Below are 20,436 nucleotides of genomic sequence, written 5' to 3' on the forward strand. Positions count from 1 at the left end.
TGATGCCCAGATATTAAGGTCTCTCTAGTACCCAACTACAATTCCATTCCTACAAGTACGTTCAAAGTGCAAAGCTTCACTTTTATTCTAATTTATTTTATAACCTGGGATTTTAGAAAACAGGTCAATACCATGCATAAATGTCATCACAGAAAAACAAGGATTTGAAAGAAGAATATGCCTTTTGCATAAAAGAAAGATGTATTTTATTTCTGACATATAAATGACCCATATGTCTTCCTCTGCTGGACAGTAATAGACAACGGTTCAAGTATGAGAATAAGGAAAATGGAGACAACAGACAGCCTAAACTTGATCCTTCCTTTAAGGTAAATAAATCAGATAAGTTACCCATTATAAAATACTTTGCCAATCAGATTATTAGAGAACCCTCCAGAGATAGCCCCATTCAACTCTACTGCAGTATTTTCATCATCTAAGTTACAGCGACCATAATCTTGAGAATTTCCAGCTTTCCATATCAGGTGCAATAAATCTCAGCAGGAATGTCCATTTTCAAATCCCACTTGTGGGATGGCTACAAAAGCACTATTAATTTTGATGTGGCCATCTGTCCAACACAGGAGCTGACCATGGTGCTAAACAGCAGTGAAATAGGCCAAAGAACGGATGGGAGCAGAGGGGAGGCTGGGGGAGAGCGGATCATGTTGATGGACAGGGCAAAGGCTAGGGGTGGAAGGGTACACAAAATATGTTCTTATAAACACCTTGGAGAATTGGTCATTCTTTTTTTTTTTAATACTGTAGTCTCTGTTCATTAGTGATATATGCTTGTAACTCCCAGTGCTTAGAGGATCTTGTTTTTTAAATCATCAATATCATTGGCAAATTTGCAATCCTGAAAAGACATCCATTTTCCTCCACCTCCTTTGTCTATCTATCTATCTAAAATCTGCTGTGGAGTGGGGTATTAATCTTCTCTAAAATATTTATAGTTAAAAGAAAAAAAAAGTTATAAGGAAAACCATGCTGTCTGGCAGGCTCTCCTGAAGACAGTTTACTTTACAAACTGCTACCTTGGTTACAAGTCTGGGTAAGAATTCTTTTGCCTGAGCATCTATTTGGTGAATATCCTATTTCTGCAGGGAATTTTCTAGATCAGTGGTTCTCAACCTTTTTTTGGCCGGGACACACCTGACAAATGGTTCTCACATGCGTGACACACTGAACATGTGACCATCACGGGGCTAAATGTAAACATGCACTCTGCATCCACAGGAATCCTCTCAACCCCCAGCAATGAGTGCAGAGCAGATCTAGGGCATAACCGGTACAACTCACCATACAAAAAAAAAAAAGATATTCTGGTTCTGATGACATCTCAGTAAAAGCAAAACAAATTCCCTTTACTACCAGGCACAATAGCCTTCCTTATGAAAAGACAGTAATTTACCACTAATGTATGTCCTATTGAGAAAACACATCAAATAAGATTGATACAAATGCCTACATGCTAGTAAAATACCTCACTTTGGTCACACACCCAGAACTGACCTTCACCAAGTAGAGAAAAAACACAAATTATAAATATGGAGACAGAAACTGGAACGGAAAACCAAAAAAGCCACTCTGCATACAGTGCGAACCTGGAGAAATGGAAAGAGAAATATAGCACCTAACAGACTCAGGATTTGCAATAATGCACACAAACTAACCTGCACAAAGTTACACCTGTATTACGGAACATACGCAAACAGTAATAACCCTATGTAAGAAATACAACTATTAAACCAGGCCATAAACACTAATACATTTCCTATTGGGAAAACAGAATAAGCCAAGCTGCTACAGAGCCCCACACAGAAATCATTGTAAAGTTATACCAAAAATGTTACAAAACAGCTGCTAAACAGAATAATATTCAATTAAATCCTCATAAAAATTATTAAAACATGTCCAAATATCAATAAAATACTTCAAAACAGCAGACATCGCATAATACCCAATAATTAAAATGGCAGTCAATCAAGAAAAAAAAATTTAAAAAGCCACCTTTACTTACCCTCTCCAGCAACTCTCCTACTCCTTTCCCTTCCAGGCCAATAGCACTAACCAGAAGCAGCAAGGGCTGCTGAAGCTCTGTCCTCGATCTTCTTCCTTAGCACCCACAACCAGTCACTCACAACACACACACACACCCCCCCAATTAGACCCCACGACCAGTCTCGGTCTCTTTCAAACCAGTCATCTTCCTGACCGGTTTCTCTCTCTCAATCACACTCATGTTCTCTTATATACAAGCTCTCAATCACACACAAAAGCTCTTACACCCATTCACACCAGCTCTCACCCAGGCTTCCATTCACACCCCTACACACAAGCTCTCACCCAAGCACCCATTCACACCCAATGACACAAGCTCTCACCCAGGCATTCATTCACACCCAATGACACAAGCTCTCACCCAGGTACCCATTCACACCCTCAGACACAAGCTCTCACCCAGGCATTCATTCACACCCTCAGACACAAGCTCTCACCCTGGCATCCATTCACACCCAATGACACAAGCTCTCACCCAGGTACCCATTCACACCCACAGACACAAGCTCTCACCCAGGTACCCATTCACACCCACAGACACAAGCTCTCACCCAGGTACCCATTCACACCCTCAGACACAAGCTCTCACCCAGGTACCCATTCACACCCTCAGACACAAGCTCTCACCCAGGCATTCATTCACACCCTCAGACACAAGCTCTCACCCAGGCATTCATTCACACCCTCAGACACAAGCTCTCACCCAGGCACCCATTCACACACAAGCTCTCACCCAGGCACCCATTCACACCCACAGACACAAGCTCTCACCCAGGCACCCATTCACACCCACAGACACAAGCTCTCACCCAGGCACCCATTCACACCCACAGACACAAGCTCTCACCCAGGCACCCATTCACACCCACAGACACAAGCTCTCACCCAGGCACCCATTCACACCCTCAGACACAAGCTCTCACCCAGGCACCCATTCACACCCTCAGACACAAGCTCTCACCCAGGCACCCATTCACACCCTCAGACACAAGCTCTCACCCAGGCACCCATTCACACCCTCAGACACAAGCTCTCACCCAGGCACCCATTCACACCCTCAGACACAAGCTCTCACCCAGGCACCCATTCACACCCTCAGACACAAGCTCTCACCCAGGCATCCATTCACACCCACAGACACAAGCTCTCACCCAGGCACCCATTCACACCCTCAGACACAAGCTCTCACCCAGGCACCCAATGACACAAGCTCTCACCCAGGCATCCATTCACACCCAATGACACAAGCTCTCACCCAGGCACCCATTCACACCCACAGACACAAGCTCTCACCCAGGCACCCATTCACACACAAACACACCAGCTCTCACCAAAAATAACTTCTTCCTTCACTGCAGGGATGGGCGCCAGTTCAGCCATGGCTTTAATCCGGCGGGCCTTCTTTTTTTGGCGCCACGGGGATGGGCGCCTCAGTCAGAGGTCGGGTTTCCTCTTCATCGCTAGGGGTCGGGTTTTCTCTTCACCGCTACGGGGATGGGCTCCCGTAGCGGCCTTGCACCGTCGCGGTCGGGTTTTCTCTTCACCGCTACGGGGATGGGCTCCCGTAGCGGCCTTGCACCGTCGCGGTCGGGTTTCCTCTTCACCGCTACGGGGATGGGCTCCCGTAGCGGCCTTGCACCGTCGCGGTTGGGTTTCCTCTTCACCGCTACGGGGATGGGCTCCCGTAGCGGCCTTGCACCGTCGGGGTCGGGTTTCCTCTTCACCGCTACGGGGATGGGCTCCCGTAGCGGCCTTGCACCGTCGCGGTCGGGTTTCCTCTTCACCGCTACGGGGATGGGCTCCCGTAGCGGCCTTGCACCGTCGGGGTCGGGTTTCCTCTTCACCGCTACGGGGATGGGCTCCCGTAGCGGCCTTGCACCGTCGGGGTCGGGTTTCCTCTTCACCGCTACGGGGTTGGGCTCCCGTAGTGGCCTTGCACCGTCGGGGTCGGGTTTCCTCTTCACCGCTACGGGGATGGGCTCCCGTAGCGGCCTTGCACCGTCGCGGTCGGGTTTCCTCTTCACCGCTACGGGGATGGGCTCCCGTAGCGGCCTTGCACCGTCGCGGTCGGGTTTCCTCTTCACCGCTACGGGGATGGGCTCCCGTAGCGGCCTTGCACCGTCGGGGTCGGGTTTCCTCTTCACCGCTACGGGGTTGGGCTCCCGTAGTGGCCTTGCACCGTCGGGGTCGGGTTTTCCTCTTCACCGCTACGGGGATGGGCTCCCGTAGCGGCCTTGCACCGTCGGGGTCGGGTTTTCTCTTCACCGCTACGGGGATGGGCTCCCGTAGCGGCCTTGCACCGTCGCGGTCGGGTTTCCTCTTCACCGCTACGGGGATGGGCTCCCGTAGTGGCCTTGCTACGTCAGGGTTCTACACTGCTATTCCTCCCACCCCACTCCCAGGCAGTGCCATGCCTGCCTCACCGGCCAATCAAAGGCTTCCTCCCTTCTTCCTACTCCCACTGGCAGGTGGCAGGGAGGAGGCTTCAGATTGGCCTGCGCGGGGGAAGGCAAAATGAAGGAGGCTTCCGATTGGGCAGTGGGGGTAGGAAGAAAGGAGGCTTTCAATTGGACCGCGGGGGCTGGAAAAAAGGGAGAAGGAAAGTACAACGGGGCAGTGGGACACCGGGAGACGCGACACACCTACTGGTGTTTGGCGACACACTAGTGTGTCGCGACACACCGGTTGAGAAGCGCTGTTCTAGATTGTACTTCGGGAAGACGTTACTCATAGAAATGTCTAAAAAAAACCCAAACTTAGGTGAACTGTTGATGTTTGGTTATTACTTTTACATCTTTGACTGAAATAACAGAAACTACACTGGATTCTCGAGGTGGGCTTACTAACAGTCTTACATTACTTGCACCATGTTTGTTAGAGGTTGTGTTTCATTGCGCATAAGGTACACCAGTTTTCAAAGTGGACTTGCGTCCTTAGGTAGGCTTTGAAAATGATCCCAGTAAAAATCCATGTGCACAGTTACACCACCTTTTTTGGAGCTCGTAGTTTTGCTGTGAGAATTTATTCATGTGCTTTTCAAAAATAAAAGTGTATGCTTGCAAGTCCCAACCTGGTCCAGACTCCACCTCCTGGAACACCTCCCCCCCTTTGCACATAAATGTGTACTCAGCATATGCATGCATGCAATTTTATGCATGCATTGGCTGTGCAATTTTTTTTAAAGGGGTCATGTCTGCAGGTAAAGCATGAACTTTGCCTGCAAAAGTCCCTTTGGAAAATTACCCTCTTTGGGGTGGATTTTCAAAGCTATTTACAGGGCATAAAAATCTCTCATAAAAATAGCCCAGGGCCCATAAAAGGACGCGAAGTACGTACATAACTTGATTTGGCACAGACTTTTATGCACACGGGAGAGAAGCGTTCTGGTTGGGGGAGGAGAAGAGCTGAGACTTCTGCACATACCTTTCTATTTTAAAATTTCTGCACCTAAGACAGCCTGCGCAAGTTATGCCCTTGGTAGAGCAGCTGTACCTTTGTGCAGACGAGTTTCTGCATGTACCAGGGCACTTAGGTCTGAATTTTCAAAGCAAACTTATGCGCACGTTTAAAACTATCACCTGTTTCCCTTCGTGAAGGCATGACAATAACCATTCTCTTAATGTATGCACTTGCTTACTTCCCGGAAATTAGAAACAGCCAGTATGCTCAACAAAAAAATTCTTGAATGCTGCTATTGATTTTATTTTCTACAGAAAGGTCTATCTATGGACTTGCATTTAGCCTCCCATCTTGCAGACCATTATATTGCTTTTTGTTTTTGTAAGTTAGTTTTCCTCAGAGGACATTAATCCATTTTTTGTTGCAGCACTGCTGATTGCCTCCTAGTGCTCAGAAAGGACTAAAGCTACTGGGAGCCGAGGCACATAAGCAGCCATGCTGAATAAAATGTCACATCATGCTACACTGGATGCAGGACACCAGTGGTTGGAAGCTGCTTTATGCCAAATCAGGTGATGCATATGAACCTGCTTTTGGTAGGAAACAATCTTCAGAGCTGCAGCATCTAGGTAACCTGTAACCATGTCTGCTGGCTGTCGGGTCCTTTGCTCCATAGCGTTATTAGCTAATATGCTAACAGAGCTCTATTCTATGGAGCGCTCCTAAAGCTGGGTGGGCTTAGGTGGTTAACTATTGTGAGGTTGATGTTTTAACTTTTATTATACTCTGCTTTAATATCTTTCTGATAATAAAAAAAAGTATATTATCACGTTTTAATAAATAATGTAGTCATGTTTTCTGGTTTACCAATCGCTCGGAAAATGCTCAACTTGCTGGGGAAAGTGGGGGGTGGGTAGAGACAGGAAGCTGCTTTTCAGGTACAGATCTCGCTCTCTCATTTGTAATCCCACCAGCCCCACTGGCTGTTGTTCTTAAGAGGCCTCATTCCTTGTAGCTGTGTTTAATTAAAATTGCCCTTTCCTCAGTTACCCCTGGCTCCATAACCTTATCCCATTTAGTTCCTCTCAATCATGGCCTTGATATTTTGCTCAAAACCTCTCATTCTGTTGCATCTGTCTGTTTTGACCGTAAGCTCCAAAGCACAAGGACTGTCTCTTATGTGTTTCTGTACAGTGCTGTGTACATCTGGTAGTGCTATACAAATGAACATAAATAATAATAATAATAATAATACATATGCTCAGAGTGAAGGTTCTCCATTGTCCTTGTAAGTACCCCTTTCTCAAGGTAGGCATGAAATAGCAGTGCCATTTAGAACCATGGCTGCACGGGGATAAAAAAAATCAACTTGTTGCCTCTGTACATAATGGGGAACAGGCGCTCTCCAGCGAGGCTACATGTGATCTGATGGATTCTGTCGCAGGTAGCTTTCTACTGATAGGTCCAGCAGGGAGCTCCTGAACTCAGAACTTCCACACGTACAGGCTCTCTGAGGGAAAATCCCCAACCCCCATGGCTGTACAGTGCTATAAAACGGCATTATAAACCCACAGTGAAGTATGTCAACAAAGCTAACTTACAAGTTGGCTGTGCTGATACACTACTTATAAAAAAAAATATTCCTGTAACTGGAGCTTACGCTACACTTTTTAATATACGGGAAGGTGGTTACATTTCATGCTGCACTATGCAAAGCACAATTCACCATCTCTCATAGGATTTCATTACCTTTTTCCATGCAACAATGTATCACAAAAGAACTGGTCACAGGGCACAGACATGCAAGTTCAGTACAGCAAGAAAAATCTGAACTGGGCCTTAAATTTTTCATTTTACAAAAAGTAACATAGAAACAGGACGGCAGAAAAAGACCGTATGGCCTATTATGTCTGCCCATCCATGACGGCTGCTTAGCTCTACAATCCCTACCACTCCCTCAGAGATCCCCTGTGCTTACCTTATTTTATGCTTTCAGATAATGATCTCCTCTCTACCATTCTCCACTGGGAGGCTGTCATATGTATCTACCACCCTCTCTGTAAAGAAATACTTCCTTAGATTATTTCTGAGTCTACCTCGTTTCACTCTCATTCCATGACATCTTGTTCCAGAGCCTCCTTTCCATTGAGAGGCCCGCCTCGGGTATTTTGTTATCTTGGAGGTATTTAAATGTCTCTATAGTATCTCCTCTATACTGCCAAACCTCTAAGGCATATATTTGTTTTGATCTTTAAGTCTGTCTCCATATGGTTTACAATGTAGACCACCTACCATTTTAGTAGCCACTGTTTGGACTGACTCCATCCGGTTTATATCCTTTGAAGGTGCAGTGTCTAAATGAGGTCTCAGCGGGGACTTATACCATCATGTCCGTTTTTCTGCTGACCATCCCTCTCCCTATACACCCAAGCATCCTTCTTGCTTTTTGCCATTACCTTATTCACCTGTTTGGCCACCTTAAGATCGTTAGATATAATTATCTGCTCTTCTTTCATGCTTAGAAAATTTCACCCCCTATACCGTACCATTCCCTTGGATGTTTGCAGTCCAAATGCATGGCTTTGCATGTTTTTTTTTTTTTTTTTAGCAGTCAATCTTAGCTGCCAGACTCTAGCCAAATGGTTATTTAGGATCACCAAGTAAACTGGTCAAGGAAACGAGTACAGTGTGTTACAGTCTGAATTCACAGCTTAGGTCAGAGAAATACTGAAGATGAGATTTTGTAGCCTCTCCTACTGGACCGATCCCAATTAAGATCCAAGTTTCCCTCAAAGAAGGGCCACTGCTTTAATGGCAGTTTCCTAGAATTTGGACTGGTGTCGCGTCGAAAATCCCATATTAATAATACTGTGGTTTGTGTGGTGAAGGGTCAGACCAGTAAAGAACTGTTAACAGATGACAGCTTTGATTACCGTTGGCTGTAGGCAAGACGTATGGATCCCTTAGGAACAGCAGCACAGGCTGGTGGGACAGCTTGCTGGAAAGGTCAAGAACAGGAATGTAAGCATCAAGGGACAGTAAACAGGAAAAAAAGCTACAAACTAGCTTTGACAAAGAATGCTATACTAAACGTTTTAATGTTTTGCAATTACATCAGGGTGTTTAACCTTCCCCCTTCACCCCCATTTTTGTGGATAAGAAGTTACATGCACTTAAATCTGTGTGAGAGAAAGAGCGTGTGCACGTCTGAGGAGGGGAGGGGAAAGGGAAGGTGGTGCAAAATGACGGCAACAATCAGGTTCTACCACTACAAGTTATTTTCAAATAATTACTAAACTGCTTCTTTCACATGTCTTAAAATGAATCATAGCTTAATGAAAAGCTGTATTCTTAATCAGTGGCATGTAACGAAGCAAACAAGCCCTGCATATCTTAACACAACCAATTACCTCAGTCTTCTTGTCTTGCATATCAGCAGTTTCTTAAATCAACTTCCCACAAAGATTAGTGGGTCAAACATGACTTGTAAAATACTCAGCAGCAGTCCTTTAGTTTGTGGGGCTACTTTTGCTTTAAGCCAAACATAATTTACTATATCTGTTAGACACAGCTCATGAATCTCACCTTGATTCTTCCATTTCTGTTTCATCAAAGGAACTAGGGCCAAGTTGAGAAAAAGAAAACAATGTGCTTTAAATTTAAAATGACAGTAACAAAGATAGTTAAAAAAAGTTCACATCACAAGCAGTAGTAGCCACTCTGTTTCACTTCCTGCCAGTTCACTATTTCTGAGATATTTTAAGCTCTTCTTCTGTACCAATGAAGAATCTTGTTAGGAAAAGTATCTCAGATAGTCTCAGATGGAATGGCATTTGATTGGTTATGCACGGTTAGTGATGTCAAAAATTCACAGCATGATAGTTCTCTTCTCCTCATCTGACCTCTCCCTCTTCATTGGCTGCCCTTACACAATACTAAACCATCTGCCTCCTCATCATCTTCTTTTACTACTATTTCTAACGTGCTCTTAGTCATATACAGTGCCATACAGATACACATAAGAGACCATGCCTGCTCAATGGAGCTTACAATCTAGTCAAGACAAACAAACATGATAAATAAGTCAATGGGAATGCATTTATTGTCGAGAAGTGCTTATGATTTAAAAGCAGCCTCAAAAAAAGCAAGTGCTTAGACTGGATTTGAATATGACAAGAGAAAGAGCATGATGTACTGACTCAGGAAGTTTATTCCAGCACAGAGCACAGCAAGGTGTAAAGTGTAAAGTTGGGAGTTGGCAGTGGAGGAGAAGGGCATAGATAAGAGCTACTTTCCCAATGACTGGAGTTCATGAGGAAGGGAGTAGGTAATAGGGAGAGAGAAGAGAAGAAAGGTAATGCTGGACTGCATTTAAAGGCGAGTAAGAGGAGCTTGAACTGTATGAGGAAGTAGCTGGGGAGCCAATGTAAAGACTGGAGAAGAGGGGTTGCAAGTCATAACTATGCTGAAGAAAGATAAGTTGTGTAGCTGAATAATGAACAGAGTAAGATGGTTCAGTGAGAGGCCCATGAAGAGCAAGTTACAATAATCTAAGCAGGAGATGATGAAATTGGATGAGAATTTTGGTAGTTCAGAAAGGAAGGGTGGATTTTAGTGATGTTATAGAGAAAGAAAAAATGCTTTGGCAGTGTTTTGGATGTGTGGTGTGTAGAGAGGCAGGCATGAAAGATGACTGCAAGAATATGGGCTGAGGGTACTGGGAGGATGAGGATGCCATCCACAGAGAAAGAAAAAAAAATGTAAAGTAGGTTTGGGCGTAAACAACAAAGGTGGTGGGGCATCCAGGCGACAATGTCAGACAAGCAGGTTGGATTCTTAGTGAAATTTCTGGTGTTGAGAAGTAGATCTTGGAGTCATCGGCATACAAATGAAACTGAAAGCTATGAAAGGAGATCAAAGTGCCGAGGGACCAAGTATACAAAGAAAAGAGCCTAGGGTAGAGCCTTGAGGCACATCAACTTTTTCCATGCTCTCTATTCTTCAGGCCACAGACAGATTACAAGACTCTTTTACTCAATATTATGCTCATAACCTTCTGTATTTCTAGAGTTATCTGTAATCTCCAACATGTTTTAATGTTACTTTTATTTATTTATTGCTTTCTTACCATTTAACCATTATTGTTTTATATTGCCCTCCCTAATCAAGTCTCTCCTCAGTTAGCTTTCATTCTTTTTTCATCAAATCTCTTTCATGGTGATTTCAGCTTCCATGGCCCTCCACGCTCCTTTCTATTTTCTCTTCCTGTGCTTTTCCCCTCCTTCCAAACCCATTTATGCACTTGGATAGTTGTCAGCTTAATTTCTTTAGATCTTGTTCTGTGTTCCTTTCTTCTCTATGTCATTCCACTTCTGATCATGTTGTTTTCTTCGTGGACTCAATGAAACTTACTCTTCTTTAACTGTCTCTCCATATTCCAAGCTATTGCCAGGTTATTTGCAAACTTGATAATAATAAGCTTTCAGAATTTATAATGTCTAATTTTCCAACTCTTTTAGAATTCATATACTTAGACTGCCATACTTCACCCTCCACACTTCTTAATGGACTGTCTACCTCATTTGCATCTATTTTCCCTTTAATACCAATGAGCCATCACCATATGACCCCCCAACCATGGGTGACTCTTCTCCACTCTCAACACTGTCGAGTAGCATGGTGTTGGAAACAGGGATGGTAACTAAAATGAGCACACGGGTGCCCATACATGTTGTATGGGTGCATGAGTGCACATAAGCTAGAATTTTAAATTGTGCGTGCGGTTGTGTGCGTATGATTTAAAAAGTGTCTACCATACCTATATGTGCTCCTAATTTTAAGCGGTTACTTGTGCAAATGTATTTCATGCCTCTTCCTTAGGATTTTGCTGGCTTTAACGCATGCAGATAAGCGGATTTTAAAACATGCTTGCGTAAAAGAATTCCCAATTTTACCAATTAGTCCACCAGCTTGGCCAGTCTGCCTTAAGGTCATCCAGACAGCTCTGGTTCTTCAGTCTGCACGCCCCACAGTTTACCCAGACCAGTCACCCAGTCATTTTAGGACTAAACAGAGATTTATGCAGACTTATACCTCATTAAGCACAGAAGTAAACATGTGCAGCTAACAGCTCGCCATGCACTCAGCCACCAGATTAAAAATATGGATTTACACGTGTAAATCCCCAGAACGCCCGACAAACTCCAACCGCACTTTTTTTTTTTTTTTTTACACATTCGTGCATTCACTTTTAAAATACGAGTCGCTCATGCTTAGCCCATTACACTTAAAATTCACTTAAATTTGTGGTCTTTGCTATCAGTCTTTAAAGAACATTATTCCACCTTTTCATGCTCTCTGCTGTTAAATCACATCACTATTTCTCACTTATTTATCAAGTTTCCAAAAGCCCTCATTGTTTGTTTACCATTTTTAATTCTTTTCTAAGACTGCCTTCTCCAGTAATCCCCTTTCGTTTACCTTAAGCATTCCATTTCTATTTTGAAACAAAATTACCATCTACTCTTTTTTTTCACCTGCCTCCACTGTTCCTATTGCACTCCATCACTACAAATCTCTATCACTAACATTTACATCTCTACCTGACCAGCTGCCTACTTTTCTTTTGACTTCCAAAACCACAAACCTCTCCAGCTGATCCCCTCTACCTAACTCCAATTTTCCTTGATCATCTTCACCAATTTCTTCATTAACATAAGAACATTCCATTTGACCTTTTTCATCAACTACTCTATTTTTTGTGGTTTTCTGTCTCTCCTACCTTTAAATTAGACCAATTAAAAACTAACCTTACAAAACATCCCCTGATCCATCTATATTCTCAAACTATCATTCCATGCCTTCCTCTCTTGCTCTCAAAGTTCCTGGCACATATTCTTAATTAACTTTTTTTTACAAGTTTTAATGGTTTATTAATTCCTAGTAAAAGTAATAGCAATAATGCAATCAATATAAATCACAACACCACAAATTAATCCCCTCCATTGAAAAACAAGTTTCAACAAGCTTTTATGCTTCCTTGTTGCCTCTTCTGGCTTCCAGCTTCTTGATCACCTATTATGTTCCCATTTGGCCTCTCTCATTCTGCAAGACCTTCTGGCAGAAGTTGATATGGTAACTCATAATAGCTTCCTTTTCCCAACTTTCCTCTTTGGGTATTTCTGGTTTGGTTCTAACCTGGCTTTCTTCCTATCTTACTGACCAATTCTTTATGACTCTAGCAAATAACTCTACTTCTGATCTATCCGCCCTCAACATTGGTATTCCTCATGGTTCTATTCTGCATTCTCTACCATTTTCAATGTTCATAGTCTTGCTCCTCTCATTTCCTCTTTTGGCTGTCAATACCATTGCTTTGCCGATGAGATTTAAATCTCTCTCACCTTCTCATCCTCCTGTCTTTCTCCCTTTTTTCAGTCTCAGCCTCGATGTACTACTAGTTTGTATTTCTGAATGCATTCAAAACTAAAGATATTTTCTTTGCTGCCAGCCTCTGTGCATCATGCCCATCTGCTCGTAGTTCTATCTGTATTAATTCTAATCAGAGGGGTCCAGAGTGTCTTAAAATATATGTAAGCACACGCAAAAAAACCCCTCAGAGGTCCACATTCAAAAGCCATGTAGATGGATAAAGTAATACTTATCAGTCTATATTCAGGCTTTATCCGGCTACATTCTAGTTGGCTAGATTAGTTGGATAAGATAGGGGCAGTCAGGGGCGTAACTGGGAGGAGTTGAGTTAGCCGGCTAAGTCTGGTCAAGTCAAAGAGCTGCCCTAAAGTTAGCCTGCTATAGTTAGCCGGATAACTAATTAAGATAGCTAGCTATGTTCAATAGTGTGGCTGCATTGCTGAATATGCTTCCAAAGTAAGCCAAATAAGTTTATCTTTTCAGTCAATTTCATCAGAGAAATAATTTTCCTCGTTAGTGCACCAGACTTAGCTGGCTAACTCAACTCCTCCCAGTTACGCCCCTGACTGCCCCTAACTTATCCAACTAATCTAGCCAACTAGAATTTAGCCGGATAAAGCCTGAATATAGACTGATAAGTTTATCTGGCTAGCTTTGCTATCCGGATTGTGTCCAAATATAGATCTCTCCCTTATTCCTGAAAGGACACAAATATATGCTTATATATAAGAGCACCTCATCTCTATGTTGCAAACACTTGTATTGTAAAAACCACATGGCAATTTAATCATGGATGAAAGTCCACGGACAACTTTTTTTTTTTCTAAAATATGTTGGTCACGTGATGGGATGAACTGGAATAGACATGTCTGAGCTGGTTCTGCATACCATCCTTCACCATCTATGTGATATCTTTAGCATCCCTGGTTCTTAATTAACATCTTCTACATGATAAAGGCAGTATATGTCGACAGACAAATATATGCAGAGTTTTCCCACAGATTATGCCCCTGCAAGGGGTGAGAAAAAGGAAAGATAAGCTGATGTGTGCTGGGGACAAGATGACAGACGCTGCAGATCATCCGAATTCTTCATCAGCACACAGCGTTTCAACCACTGATATTATAGCAGCTGTTGTTGCTGTTCTTGATAGTCTGTTCACATCCCTTTCAGAGCAAATAGAAATAAAATCTATGCTCAAAGAAATGGGGCCGAGATTAGAAATGATAGAAGGTAGAATATCAGTACTGGAGGATGATTCCAGTGCACTAACGAGGAAAATTATTTCTCTGATGAAATTGACTGAAAAGCAAGAAGAGAAGATAGAGGACTAGAGAACAGATCAAGATGCAATAATATTCAGCTAATCGGCATACCGGAAAGTATTGAGGACAGAAAGTTAGCCATTTTTTTTTTTTTAGAAAAGTAGTTGCCTGAAGTTTTATCTCTCCCAGAGTTTTGGTGGCTTGTCTACAAGAAACTTACCTATCCTTATCAGAGAGTAATAAACTTTGCCGGGAATGGGTAGGAAGTTGCCATTTTTCTACTGCCACGGACAGAAAGAAAGCCAGAGTAGCAATACTTATATTCAATTCAAATATTCAAATTGCAGAAGAAAAAAATTCAGGATCATGAAGGGAGGTTTGTTATTTTTACTGGTAAACTGAATGGGAAGTGGGTCACAATTTGTAGTGTTTAATCCCCAAATGAATACAACCATCATTTTTTTGTCACCTTGGTTAAGACTCTCGTATTACATATTAAGGGAACACTATTTTTGATGGGAGACTAACTGTGTACGAGACCCCCAGCTGGACAGATCCCCAGCATAATCATCCAAGGCCATTGAAGGGCAAGGGTATAGATTTTCTATGTCAGGAATTACAGCTGATAGATGTTTGGCGGGTGCTCCACCCCTGGGTTAAGGAGTTCATGCAAATTCATGGGCTCATAATTCCCTCTCTAGAATTGATTATATTTTGATTTCTCAGGGAGTGTTTTCTAATATTGTTACGGCAGAAATAGGAGATCCAATTATTTCAGAACATTCTTTGCTATGGATAGACTGGGGAGGGGGTAGAAATTGAATTTAGAGAAAGGGTATGTAGGTTTCCTAGCTAGTTAAGTGATTATGTTGAGTTTCAGGCGTTTCTTTGTAAAAAAAAAAAAAAAAAAAAATGGAAGGAGTTTGAGAATTACATTCACCAACATAAGGAGACTCTGATCCTTTTTTGGGAAACCAGCAAGGTAGTGATGCGGGGGGGGGGGGGGGGGGAGATAACTGCATATCTTATTGCCCAGACTAAAAGGCTAAATAAGTCTATTTATTATTCAGTTAGAAAATCAACTTGTAGTGGCAAAGGAGGGATGGTTCTGGAAAGGCTGTGACAAGGCAAGGGGTGACTATCGAAATATCCTGGAGAGTTTGAATACTCTTATTCACCAACGAGCCTTGAAACTGATGAATAAGTTGGAGCATAACCTTTTCCACTTTGGCAATAAAGTGGGGAAATCCTTAGCTAATGTATTCTGAGTAAGGACAAGGAAGTCCTTTATTGAGAAGATGAGAAATGCCCCAGGGGTCCATACTGACAAAGGGGACAGAGATCTATGCAGTGTTTCAAAATTTTTATGAATAGCTATACTCCTCTGAAGCTTTGCAAAAAAGATGGCAAGATGAGGACAATATTTATTTCAAAAATTAGCTCTACCTCAATTATCGGAACATCACCTTGATTTTTTGAATAGGCCCATTCAGGCATAGGAAATTACACGTTATTAAGGGAAATAAATTTTGTAAGGCTCTAGGACCAGATGGGTTCTCATATGATTGCTATAAATTATTGAGCCCACAGATTTCTGTCCCCATGTACAGTTATTTTAGGAGGGCTTTCCTGGATGATTCTTTTCCCTTGCACTTCAATAATCCCCACATCATAGTATTAGCTAAGTCTGGGAAAGACCCACTATATCCAGCTTCATACCGTCCCATATTGCTTTTAAACTGTGATATAAAAATATTAACAAAAATGCTGGTTGATCGCCTTAGCCATGTCACTCCTTACCTCATCTCAAATAATCAGGTGGGCTTTGTAAAGGGCAGAGTGGCCTGTACTCATATAGTTAAATTAATAACGGCAATTTCTCTGTGCAAAACTAAGAATATCCCTGCTGTAGCGATAGGATTTGATTAAAAAAAGCCTTCATTAGGGTCTCTTGGCCCTATCTATTTTTGGTATTAGGCCACTATGGCTTTACAGGGTCTTTTCTACAGTATGTTAATCTCTTATTTAAATCCCCATGTTCTAGCATGGGGGTTAGACAAGGCTGCCCTTTATCACCACTGCTATATATTCTTTCTATTGACCTGTTTTTATGGAAAATTGATGCAGAAGCAACCATAAAAGGATTCGGGGAAGGGAAATATGAATTTAAAATAGCAGCCTTTGCGGATGACATTTTAGTTTTCCTTACAACATCAAATGAATCTTTGAATAAGGTTCTTCAATTACAAACTCAATTTGGGATATTTGCATTTTGGGCAATTTGCAGAGTGCATGGGCAGGGGAATTCCCATTAAAATGGGTGGTGGGAGATATGAGATATTTAGAGATCAAAATTCCAGGGGATATTAGTAAAATATATGAAGTCAATGTTCATCCCTTGCTGAAAAATTTGAAGACATCTCTTTGGAGATGGCAGGATTTCCCACTCTCTATCATAGGGAGAATAGAATTCGTGAAAATGATGGAGGTACCTAAGTGGTTATATCTATTGCAGATACTGCCCATATGGCTGCATAAGAAAGATCTCAAGGAGATTCAAAGGTCTTTTTGATCGTATCTGGAAAGGGAGGAGAGCATGGATACCTATGAGGGTCCATTTGGGCCCTATGGATCGGGGAGGTTTACAGTGTCCTAACATGCAACTATACAACTTAGCATACATGTTACAGCATATATCTGATGGACCATTTGGAACTTCCCATTTCTCCCCACAGAACATGTGACATCTCTGGTTGGGCTCACTCTCAATGAACTCCTTGATTCAAATTTCTGAGGCAGACATTCCAGGAGAGCTTAAAAGCCACTTGTTACTCAGTATTGTCATTCAGCTTGGGCATTCTTGTGCAAAACGATGCTGCATCGACCTATAATTTCCTCATTTCTTTCTATATGGGGCAATCCACAATTTTTGCCAGGAATGTCCAAGTCCAATCTTCTGTGAATGGAAGGAGAAAGGACTTAAATATCTATATCAAGTTATCATGCCAGACCGTAGCATGATGCTGAGCTTTCAAGATTTACAATCCCAGTTTCAGTTGGCCTCTAAAGAATCTTATGCTTTTCCTTCAAGTGAGACACTATTAACCATTCTCAAAATATATTCGAATTTTGGAACAGTATACCCCCTTGAAGAAGCATTACTTGAAGGAAAAAAAGTCCATCATCTTGGACTAAGTTTATGTATAGATTGCTACACATCTTACAAGAAAATTTACTTCTTTTGATGTTTAACAAGTGGTTAGAATAGCCTGAATTTAAGTTAACATTTCAGGAATTTCAATCCTACTTCTCTAAAATATGCCAAATAACAGAAAATGTTAACTTATGAGAAATCCAATAGAGATTTTTACATCAGTCCTATTTGGCTCCAGATAAGGCTTATACAGCCTAAACTCTGCAATTTCCCAATTTGCAAGAGATGCAGGGTAGTAGAGGGGGATTTCATTCATAGTTTTTGGAACTGTCCTAAAGATCTTGAATTTTGGACTCAGATATGTTCATCTGTAAATAATTTATTTAAGGAGACTTTACCACTTTCTCCAAGAGTTCGGCTATTTGGTTGTCATACGGAACTCCCTAGCTCTTTCTCTCGGGAAAGAAAGCTGTTTATAGATAAAGCCACTGTGTTGGTGAAGAAGACTACCGAATATTATCGGTATGGGTAGGTGAAGATGTACTAAACATACTTGCTTGGAAAAATAGGGTGTTTAAATTATTAACCTTTGAGACTATGACAGCCAAATTGTCCACTGAATCTAAACTGGAAATACATTTCCAAATTTGGAGAGATTATATGGATTCACTTTCCCCTTCCCTCTGAAACACAATTTTTACTTTATGACGAAGGATCTATTCATATTCTAGGGGACACAAGTTGCAGGAAGGACTGGAAAATCTTTGTTTTCAGGAAACAGGACTGATAGGGGCTCTACTCCAAGGACCAATCCCCTGGGTGCTATGGAAATGGGAAGGCTATTATTTTAGACCTATAGATTTCCAGCTTACAGATATTAAAAGTAAACATTTATTTTTCTTTCATCACAATTTTTCAGTAGAATGTTCGGGAATGGGGGTGGGGGATAAAACATCAAAGAGGCTTGTTTAAGGTACCATGGTTATGTTGTAATGTCTTTTTAGCTTTGTCTAAGTATTTGTCATGTTTGTCTATAAGAATGTATAAGTTACTTAACTCTAGAGTGACTTCATTTAACTTCTGTTATGTATGGTCTTCTCTGACGGAAAATCAATAAACATGTTTGATACAAAAAAACATTTTATATGCTAAATATGTGACACAATTTTCCACTTTTCAAAAATCCAATAAATTTCCATCTGTGTGAAACCAGAAAAAGAAGACCAGAATACTTAGCTTTTAGTTCACCATAATCTCTTATTCTAAACTCTACAACAGGCTTCCCAAACCTGCCCTGGGGACTCCACAGCCAGTCGGGTTTTCAAGATATTCACAATGAATGTGCACAAGGTAAATCTGCATATACTCAGGCTCCGTGAGATGCAAATTTAACTCTTGCATATTCATTGTGTATATCCTGAAAACCCGACTGCCTGTGGGGTCCCCAGGACAGGTTTGGGGAGCCCTGCTCTACGAGTTCTATCTGTATTGACAGAATGCCATATTCCTTTTCTTGAACTGGCAAGGAACAAGGGCGTTCTATTTGACCCTATGCTCCCCTTCACCTCTCACATCTAACTAGACTATACTCATTATTCAACTATCAATTATACAACATTCACAAGGGTCAACATTCTCTCTCTTTTGACCCCTTTTGGTTTCCTATTTGCCTCATGTCAAGGCTACTGTATTAGCTTCTTTGCTGCATTTCTGAATTTCATTCTTTGACCTTGTCAAGCTTCCAAAAACTCCACTGTTCACTTAGGGCTAGATTTTAAGAACTCCACGCGTGCGTCCATGTGCAAGTGGTTCCCAGCGTGCGCACATGGACGCGGCTATTTTTATAACATGCGCATGTCGGCGGGTGCATGCTATAAAATATGGGTCCAGCGAGCACATGCGTGCCAGATTTTAATATCTGTGCGCGCACGTGTGGGTGGGGGGGATTTTTTAATTTGCGCATGGCGACGCGATCAGGCCTTTGCCCAGTTCCCTCCCAATCCACTCTAATTAAAGAGCAGACTTGGAGGGAACTTTCCTTTACCCCATCTACCCTTCCTCCCTTTTCCCTTCTCCGACCCCTAAACTAACCCTAACTTGTGGGGATTTGTTTGGAGCACAAGACAGTTGCGCACGCCAGCCAGTTTCCGGCACGCACTTCCCTGGGTCAGGGCCTAATGGCCACTGTCCTGGCCAGCCTCCGCCCCTTTCAATTAGCTCGGCTCTTCGGCACGGACCAGGGGTTACATGTGTGGCCGTGCCCTTTCTAAAATGGGCTCGGTGCACGCAAAGCCCGGTTGCGCGCATAACCCCTGGTTTTAACACGCGCCAGGCTTCTAAAATCGGGCCATTAATCTATGCTTGACCCTTCCTTGCATTTTCATACTGGCTCCCTGTTAAGTTTAACTGCCATTATAAAATGCTTGTTTTCACCTTCACATCATTCGCTCTTCTTCTGTCCTTACTTCTAATCTTACTTTTACTGGCGATTCCTCATGTCAAACAGGCATTCCTCTTGCTTTTGTGCTTTTTCCTGATTTGCCTAACACCTTTGGACACGCCTCTCTACAGACGTTCAACATCCTCCTTTCTATTATTTCATGCCTAAACTAAAAACTCACTTATACAACCTTGCTTTTAATTACGGTAATCTATCTTCTTATCCATCCACACTACCTGCTTTTTGCACTGCTATCTGCCATGTAGACAATGCTTTGTATGATACTGTGAATAAAGGTATTTAATAAATGCCAAAATAAATAAAAGCAACCAACAAGGACAACTCTCTCCACCTCTTTAGTTTAGCTACCTTTCTCTAATTCTTGAATATTTCTCATCAGAGTCATGCCCTATAAGGCAAATGTACTCTGGGGCCCTATATCTCAGGCTAATCTTAACTCCCGATTTCAAGTCTCCTCCTGAAAGCTACTTGCACCCCCTGCCTATATTCTGACAGTTATTATGCTTCAAGGAATGCTGCAGGCTAAGAAATAAAATACACCCACAGAGTACTAGGTATGATTTCCCTTAGCTCTACACAGAGAAGAGAGAGCATATTTTAGTGAAAGACTAGCACGATTCCCTGACAGTCTTCACTATGTGCTACCAAGTGTAATAACATTA

The 20,436-nt window shown here is 42.3% G+C and overlaps 1 protein-coding gene across 5 annotated transcripts in view; it reads right to left on the reverse strand.

Annotated features, from left to right (window-relative positions):
* Positions 1 to 20,436, reverse strand: part of SNX24 (sorting nexin 24) — a 299,054-nt gene that overhangs the window by 16,790 nt on the left and 261,828 nt on the right. For 3 of the 5 annotated variants that reach the window (XR_003859201.1, XM_029619891.1, XM_029619869.1), the window contains 2 exons: positions 9,049 to 9,081; positions 8,397 to 8,461 (listed from right to left, as the gene is read on the reverse strand). Coding sequence is in view for 3 of the 5 variants with exons in the window: in XM_029619869.1 (XP_029475729.1) it covers positions 8,397 to 8,461; positions 9,049 to 9,081 (98 nt within the window). In the remaining 2 variants the exon portion in view is untranslated. Of the gene's footprint in view, positions 1 to 7,441; positions 7,521 to 8,396; positions 8,462 to 9,048; positions 9,082 to 20,436 lie in introns of all 5 variants that reach the window. The other 2 variants (XR_003859203.1, XM_029619882.1) reach the window with 1 other exon arrangement.

This window comes from Rhinatrema bivittatum, chromosome 1, assembly GCF_901001135.1.
Source record: "Rhinatrema bivittatum chromosome 1, aRhiBiv1.1, whole genome shotgun sequence".
Classification (NCBI taxonomy): Eukaryota; Metazoa; Chordata; class Amphibia; order Gymnophiona; family Rhinatrematidae; genus Rhinatrema; species Rhinatrema bivittatum.